Source organism: Schistocerca nitens, chromosome 6 (genome assembly GCF_023898315.1).
Source record: "Schistocerca nitens isolate TAMUIC-IGC-003100 chromosome 6, iqSchNite1.1, whole genome shotgun sequence".
Lineage (NCBI taxonomy): Eukaryota > Metazoa > Arthropoda > Insecta > Orthoptera > Acrididae > Schistocerca > Schistocerca nitens.
In genome coordinates, this window is record NC_064619.1 from 527,450,707 (window position 1) to 527,459,622 (window position 8,916).

Sequence of the window (8,916 nt, forward strand, 5' to 3'; positions counted from 1 at the left end):
CACCAGTGTGGTTAGGATGTAAGGAGAGGGGAGGGGGGGGGTCATTGGGAGGGGGGGGGTTGGGGAACTGGTGTAGGTTTTATTGGGTGGATACTTGTTTTGAACTAGTAGATCTTCAAAGTTCTGAAGGAAAACTTTGTTTCTCAGTTCAGTTTGATCATTGAGTAGGTAGTCAGGTGCTGTATTTGTGTAGACAAATATTTCAATTTCTTCAAGAAGGTCAAGTATTGTGCCTTTGTTGGCAAAATGTAGTATTCGGAGATTCTGTTCTATGTTGTTTGCAGAATGATTGTGTTGGGCAAGATGTGAGGCAAAGCTGGACTTGTTCAGGTTGTTAAGACGGAGTGCATCCATGTGTTCTTTAAATCTTGTTGTGAAGCTTCTACCAGTTTGTCCAATGTAGAAGCTTGAACATGAGTTGCAAGTGAGCTTGTACACACCTGACTTTTGATATTTTTGTATAGTGGTTTTGGTGGTGTATATGATTTGATTTTGTACTTTGTTGGTGGTGAAGAAACTTATTTTTATGTTGTATGTCTTGAAGAGGTTGGCAATTTGGTGAGAAATCTTCCCTAGGAAAGGCAGGCTAACAAATGCGGTTTTCTTGTTTGTGGGTGGTTGTTCAGCAGTTGGTTGATTTAGTTTTGCTGTATGGGTTAGTTTATCTATTATTGCAGGGTTGAACCCATTGGCGGAGGCAATTGATTTAATAATTTCTGTTTCTTTTTGTCTTTCATTTGTGTCCATTGGGATTTTCAGCATGCGATTAACCATTGTTCTGAAGAATGCTTTTTTATGTTGGTCTGGATGGCAAGAGGATTTGTGTATGGTAACATTGGTGGTTGTTGGTTTTCTGAAAATTTGAAATTTATGCTTCTGATTTTTATTTGAGATTGTTAGATCAAGATAGTTAATGCCTTCTGGTGTTTCATGTTCTACTGTGAATTGGATTTTATTGTGTATTTTATTAAGTTCTTTGGCTAGATTATTTATTTCTTCTGTTGCTCCATTGAACAGAATGAGTGTGTCATCAACGTAGCGTTTGTAATAAAGCAGCTTATCTTTTAGTTGTGTTTGGGACCTGAAAAAGTTATTTTCAAGGTTATTGATATATATGTCTGCTAGCAAGCCTGCAAGACTACTACCCATTGCCAGTCCGTCTTCCTGAATGTAAAACTTGTTGTTGAACAGGAAGTAGTTGTGTGACAATATGAGTTCCAGCATCTCTATGAGTTCATAGATTTCAGCTCTCCCCATTGTCCCATGTTTCAGTAAGTTATTTCTTATTAAACTAATTGTTTCCTTGACGGGTATGTTTGTATATAGGTTTACTATGTCAAGAGATGCAAATTTAGCTGTGACTGGGATGGGGATATGTTTTATACTATTGATGAGCTCATAACTGTTTTTAATGGAGTAGTTATTTTCAAATACATATGCCTTGCGGATAATATCATTAAGTTTTTTGGTGATTTTATAGCTTGGGCTATTGATAGAGTTCACAATGGGACGTATCGGACATTCTGGTTTGTGGATCTTAGGCTGTGATCTCAGTTTTGGTGCTGAAGGGTTCATCATTATACAGTGCTTTGCTTGTAATGGTGTCAACAAGAAGTTGCAGTTTTTAAGTAACTTTTTAATTTTATCATGGAATTTGGGAGTAGGGTCATATGCTATTTCCTTTATATTATTCTCTCTCAAGAATTCACAAGTTTTGCTAATATAGTCTGATTCATACATGACAACAGCTGTGTTACCTTTGTCTGCTCTGACAATGAGGGCATTTTCAACTGAAAGTTTCTTATTTATGTCACATAATATCTTATGTTCAGTATTCATCTTATTGTACATTTTGTTCTGGTGAATGTTTCTCATAATGATGTTGTTTGCCTTATGAGCTACAACATTTTGTTCATTGTGTTTTAGTTTAGCTGCTGTACATGCAATTTTTGTGTTAACTATGAGGTCTTTAATGTTGATTTTATTTAGTGAGGGGGCAATGTTGTGCTTAAGGCCTTTGTTTAACAGCTTTAATTCATTACTACTGAAGCATATTTCTGTAGTATTTATCACTTTATCAAAAAACTTATGTTCTGTTTCAGAAGAGATACTGGGGGACTTCACTGCATTCTTTGAAATTAGAGCATTTATCTTTTTCTCGTGTCTATGTGAGATGATAATACGTTCTTTGTTTACATATATATTGACATAGTCTAGGAAGACCATGAAGACATGAGCAACAAGTTTATGGCTAAGTTCTAAGTGCATATTATACAGCTTTGAATTGAGCAGATCTTTCTTTTTGTAGAGAGACCTGATTTCAGTTTTTAACCAAATAATTTCACATCGTGCTCTTGCTATCTTGGCTGACATGCTTTGACTCGTTATTTTTATTCTGATATAATTTAGAGTCACGTTTTCTGAGAGACATTTTTTGTTAAATCTTATTGCAAGGATTGCTTTCGTTAGTTTAAGTTTACATTGCCGAAATTCGCGCATTGTTCTAATTACCTGGCGTGGTATTAACAGATTATGCTTATCCATTACGGATATTTTAGAACCGTGACTGTATATTAATGTAAATAAATTATACACAACTGCAACCAGTCACTTTTTTCATTAATAATGCTTTATTACATTAACCGGTTTTCGAACCCTTTCAGGTTCATCTTCAGATGATTTCGGGAGAATCCGGGAAGTTACATCATTACTGGTAGTAGCATAATGCTGGGTGCTGGTTCTATGGCAGAAAGATGGGTCACACTTTAATGTATCGCCATGACTATAGATTATCTGTCGATATGGATGTGAATTTAGTTTTTACTTACTGCGACAGTATAGGCGGCTTTTTTCGTATCTGTCTGCATCCATTTTGAAGTCCAGAACACTTTCACACGAACTATATTAGTTCACACTTTAACAGTGACACTTCACCAGCATCCAGCATGCGCTTTACAACTGTTGCTTATAACAAAGATCTTGACAGAGAGATATGGCATAAGCCTACTTTGTACAGAGATGAAATTTGTTGTTCTTTACATGTGTTAATTCCATATTTATTATTGAATGACAAGTACGCTGTGCTCTACTTATTTTTGTTTATTTCAAACTAATTTTCGGCCCATTAGACCTTCTTCAGGAAACAACTGACTAGCGTCTGAAATGAACACTAGTTCTTACGTAACCAAACAGTATAGGCAAAGTGTGTTGTGATAGAAACTTGTTTCTTAAAGTGGAAATGGAGGCAGTGGACATTGCTAAGCACAAGAAATAATTAAACTACACAATATTAGTGGTTAAATAGCTATTATGCTAAATTTTGTGAACTGACGCTGGCTGAGAAACTGCTAAACTAAGCACTCTTTATTTACGTTGCGCAAGAAACGCGTCTTACATTGTAACTAACATTTTAATGGAATGGGCAATATTATACACAGTGCATTGTTAAAATACACAGTATTATAATATTAGTTATATTGTTGAGGCTTGTTGGGTAAAGAAAGTAACGAATAGAAAAATCTATTCTGTTTTAATTTGCATGAATATACTCCTACACAAAATTAAAAGACAATAAAATTTTCTATCCTTTACCTTGCTCGCCCACAAATTTCGTAAAAATAATTTTTTTTTAATTTTTTGGCTCTGCGCACTATGGGACTTAACTTCTAAGGACATCAGTCCCCTAGAACTTAGAACTAATTAAACCTAACTAACCTAAGGACATCACACACATCCATGCCCGAGGCAGGATTCGAACCTGCGACCGTAGCGATCGCGCGGATCCAGACTGTAGCACCTATAAAAAAAAACCCCCGCCGGCGGAACATTGCACTTGACAGTTCGCTTTTTGTCTAGTGAGGTTGGCTATACTGTAATAGCGATGTTGCAACAGCAGCCTCTATACACACAGCAGACGATACAGTTTTCCGTCCCGTCTCGTAAATACAAGCGATTGAGCAATTACAGTGTATATAAAAACTCGTTTTTAGTTGTACTACAATGACAGGAAGTAAACAAGCGTATAATAACGCATGTAAAAGCATAACAATGCGCACCCTTTCGATAACGGAGCAAAGAAATACAAAAAAACAAGCATCTGACGAGTGGTACTTTAAAATCAATAATGTACGTAGTTTACAAAATAAATAATAACCGAGATTGCAATAAATAACCAATATAAGTAATTTTTCACTCACCAATTTACAGCGATAATGGCGCAATTCCATCCAGCTCGCCATCGTCACTGTTGTCCGATTCATCGCTAAAACCGTCTTCATCGTCGCCATTAGCAAGACAAATCATCAATTGTTCATGGCCACTGATAATGCCTTCTATTGTCAGATCTGCTCGTATAAGCTTCTCGACGTGCTCTACTTTTTTTCTCCATGTGTCTGCATCCACAGTCACAAGAGCTTCACGCAACAGCTTTTCCACCTCTGTTATTGTAAAGGACTTGTTGTTTTTCCTTACACACATTTTTACATCACTCCATATTAACTCAATAGGGTTGAAATGGCAGTGATATGGTGGCAGCCTTATTACAGTATGACCCTGCTCCTTGGCAATTTCGTCTACTACATATGTAGGTGTCGTAGGCTATTTTCTTTAACAAGAGAATATAACAGAACCTTTGTCATACTCATATCCGCTCCAATATTTCGAGCCTGTAACCACTGCACCATAACTTCTTTCCGATCATTTGAGGTTGGGGCTTTGTTCTGTATCACCAAATGATATGGAGCATTGTCCATTACAATTGTTGTAGGGACAGGAAATTGTTTTAAAAGGTTCCCGAACCACTCAACAAATCGTGTGTGGTCCATATCTTCATGGTAATCGCCAGTCTTTTTTGACCTAAAAACTAAAAGTGCGTCAGGGACAAAACCACTGCAGGAGCCTGCATGGACCACAATTAATCTAGCTCCTCTTCCCGTCGGCTGATGGCCGCTACTGCTGGGTGTGTTATCCGTCCAACATTTACTGACAGCTTCCCCGGCAGTAACCCACGTTTCGTCTAGCCAAATTATGGAATGAATGTCTCTGCCCACAATTTTGTGCAAGAAAATACTACGAGCGGTAACAATATGTGCCCTCTCTAACAGTACTTTGCGTCCGTCTAGCGTTTTGTAACGGAAACCCATATTTTTTTAACACAATTTTTAGTGATGTTTTACCACCCCTGAAGCGTTCACTTTCTTTTAAAGAGATTAATAACTTAGCTACAGTCGGATACTCTTTTCTGCTGTAGTAAGCATAAACATGCCTACGAACTGCATCAGTCTGGAAAGAATCTAAATCTGTGATAGGACTAGGCCGCTTTTTCTTCTTTCCCGGGGTTGATAAAAATGTATTATTTGATCCAGACAGCTCGAAATCATTACGGCTCACTTCAGTATCTTCCAAGTTTTGTAGTAATACTCCCTTACTTACTACGGTTCTTGCACTAATACCAAGAGTTTTCGACGTACGTTCCACCACTTTGTCGGCAAGAATTGATGGCTGTCCATGAATGCTTACGTAGTTTTTCTCCTGCTCGTAAAACTCACGAGTTCTGCGTAGCAACTCCAGTGCCTGGCTGTTTAGCGGCACCCCTCGACGCAAAGGATTGTCACCAGGTGAACGAAGTCTTTTCGGTGGCATTTTCCAAGTATGTAAACTCACAACGTAACAAAAGTCACAACGATATAGCACACAGTACAACGAAAACACGCGGTAAACAACATACAATTCTCGTTGTATACACATTCACTAAACAAAGCCGGCAACGCGGGAACTTTGACGTCACAGCACGTGAGTAACAGCAGTGCTCACTGCGCTGTGATTGGCTGGCGCCCCACGCTGAACGCCTAGCGCCTATCGTTCTTCACTTGTTACTCTGTTACGCTGCCAACTTCATACGCAAACGTCAAGTGCAGTGTTTTAGCGGCAGGGTATAGATCCGCTCGGCTACCCCGGCCGGCAAAATTATTTTAACCATGTACTGTGTTTAATATTGTCCATCGCATAAAAATGTTATTTACAATGCAAAATATGTTTTTTTGGACAACGTATATTACTAGTGTTCAGTTAGATAGTTCTCAACCAATGTGATGACCACATAAACTATGGCATCGTAACCGATAATACTGTAAGGTTTTGTATTTTAGTTGCTGCGTATTATACTGCCCATTGCCTGTAGTTTAGTTCATAATGTTAAAAAAAAACACGCCTATTACACAACATAAATGAAGAGTGCTTAGTTAAACAGTTTCTCAGCCAATGTCAAGACCTCACAAAATTTAGTATTATAACTATTTAACCTGGAATATTGCGTAGTTTAATTATTCATTCTGCTTAACATTGGCCATTGTGTAAACAGTAATTTCAACATTAAGAAATAAGTTTGTTGCACAACACTCTATGTCTATAATTTTTGGTTACCTAAGAACTAGTGTCCATTTCAGGCACTAGTCAGTTGTTTCCTGAAGATGGACTAATAAGCCGAAAACTAGTTTGAAATAAATAAAAATCAGTAGAACACAGTGTACTGGTTATTCGACCTTAAAAAGTATAGCTTTCTTTCTTTTTTCGTATTGCGTCGTTGTAGATAAGCTGAAGTCAACGACAGAAGAACAAGTGAACGTCCGGTTGGAGAACATCGGAGTACCAACTTGGCGTGTACTACCGGACCACGATAATATTGCACTTGGCCTACCTTGACAGTTATGGGAAATTGGGAATTTGTGGTAAGTTCCTATGGGACCAAACTGATGAGGTCATCGGTCCCTAAGCTTACACACTACTTAATTTAGCTTAAACTAACTTACGCTAAGGACAACACATACACCCATGCCCTAGGGAGGATTCGAACCTCTGACGGGGCAAGCCGCTCGAACCGTGACAAGGCGCCTTAGACCACGCGACAGTTATGGGAAACATGCGGTGACATTACAGTAAACAAGTACATTAGTGGTTAAGGAAAACGCATGGCCCTGTAAATGCTTTCAGGATATTTGTGGGCATACTGTCAAATGGTTCAGCGTGTCGTCGAGGAATACCGTGATAAAAACTCACAATTACTCGCCTGAAGCGCATGCACATGCAGGTGCAATAAAATTGTGATCGACTAAAAAACCGATAATAATCGCTCAGACTGGCTCTACACGTCTATTTACGCGTTTCCACACGAGGAATGCGACCCACATAGGGCCTAGACGATCATTCCTCGTGCGCTGTTGGAGATCTTCTTCTCTGTCCAGAGTTTCTACTTTCTATCACTCCACACTTTTCTTATTTCTCTGTCCAGTCACCATCCTGTTTCAGGTGGAAAGCTTTCACAGTCGACGATACATATTTTCATTACCAGTAATACATATTATTTACCAGTAGCTACACCGATAGTGGCTATTGTTGGCAAAAACCAATACAGTGAAAGCAACGGAAAGGTCGACAGTAAACTCTGTCTATTGTCTTTTAATAGCTTTTTACTACGTCAAAGTACATGTCAAAGTCACAGCTTCGTCAACAGAACTTCAGATGATCTGGTTAGCACCTTCACTGCATTGTCATCATACTAGAATCGCATATCTCCGAACTTTGTTGTGTTGTACACTATCCGTTCAAAAGAATCCTCACATTCCTATGTAGTACGGAATTAGCCAGTACATGTCACGCCAGTGTAAAAGGAGGCGACGTGTGTTCTATTAACACCAGAGAAGCAGTAACAGCAGAAATAGTCTGTCAGGGGAGCTCATTGACTTCGAACGAGGGCTAGTCATTCGATGCTCCCCTATTGACAAATCCACGAGGGAAGTTTCCTCTAAACCTGCCGAAGTCGACTGTTATTGACGTGATTATAAATAGGAATCTCGAAGGAACAACCATAGCTAAGGCAAGAGCAGGCAGATCCCTAACGGAACGCCGAAAATGTGTGACGTGCAGTGCCAGGTGTGAAATACGACGAGGATGGTGTTCGATAGCTTTTTCATGTTTATGGTGTGGCAACTTTATTACGGTTACTAAAACGCTAAATGCGGAAGAATACGAACACAATTTACGGCATCTTGTACTGCGTATTGTACAGGAACAGTTCGAAAACTGTTTGTTCAAATGGCTCTGAGCACTATGGGACTTAACTTCTGAGGTCATTAGTCCCCTAGAACTTAGAACTATTTAAACCTAACTAACCTAAGGACATTACACACATCCATACCCGAGGCAGGATTCGAACCTGCGACCGTAGCGGTCTCGCGGAAAACTGTTTGTATCAGCGTGACTATACACTGTGCTATAAAGCAGCATCTGTGAGACATCGATTTGCTTACAGTATCATTCCTGAAACGGTTTTGTCTGAACCCAATGGAGCCTCTTTAGGATGAATAAGAACGTCACCTTTCCTCCATTGTCCAACGTCACTACCAGTCAAACCTAGAGGAGAAAACTTAGCTAAATAAATTGGAAGTTCACATGAACCTTAACGTAAGCGAAGTACGTTATTTCATCTATAGATGCACATCTATAGCTGTAAAGATCCGCGAAAGCATTGGCAGCAAGGGCTTTCTAATTACAAAGTAATTTATTTAAATCGGTTCTACTCTTGCGGATACTACGTTATGAATCGATTCTACTCGTACGGATACTACGTTATGAAAGCAAGTCCTTTATTAAAGAACTGGTAACAAACAACATAAATCGAAGCTTCAATTGGCGGTAGAAAGGTTGTATTTACAAATATTGTAAAGTTAAATTTATGTGAAACAGAAAAAGACTAACATAAAACATGTAAATTGTTATAATAAATTTCTTGCAATCAAATTTTCTCAATCACTAAAATAAGTATCACAGTGATCAGTGCTTTCAAAATAGCTCTGAGCACTATGGGACTTAACATCTGAGGTCATCAATCCCCTAGAACTTAGATCTACTTAAACCTAACTA

The 8,916-nt window shown here is 38.7% G+C and overlaps 1 protein-coding gene across 1 annotated transcript in view; it reads right to left on the reverse strand.

The window, feature by feature from the left end:
* Positions 1 to 5,640, reverse strand: part of LOC126263444 (retinal homeobox protein Rx2-like) — a 144,871-nt gene extending 139,231 nt beyond the window's left edge. Inside the window, exon 1 of the mRNA XM_049960537.1 lies at positions 5,518 to 5,640. Coding sequence (XP_049816494.1) covers positions 5,518 to 5,640 — 123 coding nt within the window. The remainder of the gene's footprint in view (positions 1 to 5,517) is intronic.
* Between the last annotated feature and the right edge of the window lie 3,276 nt (positions 5,641 to 8,916).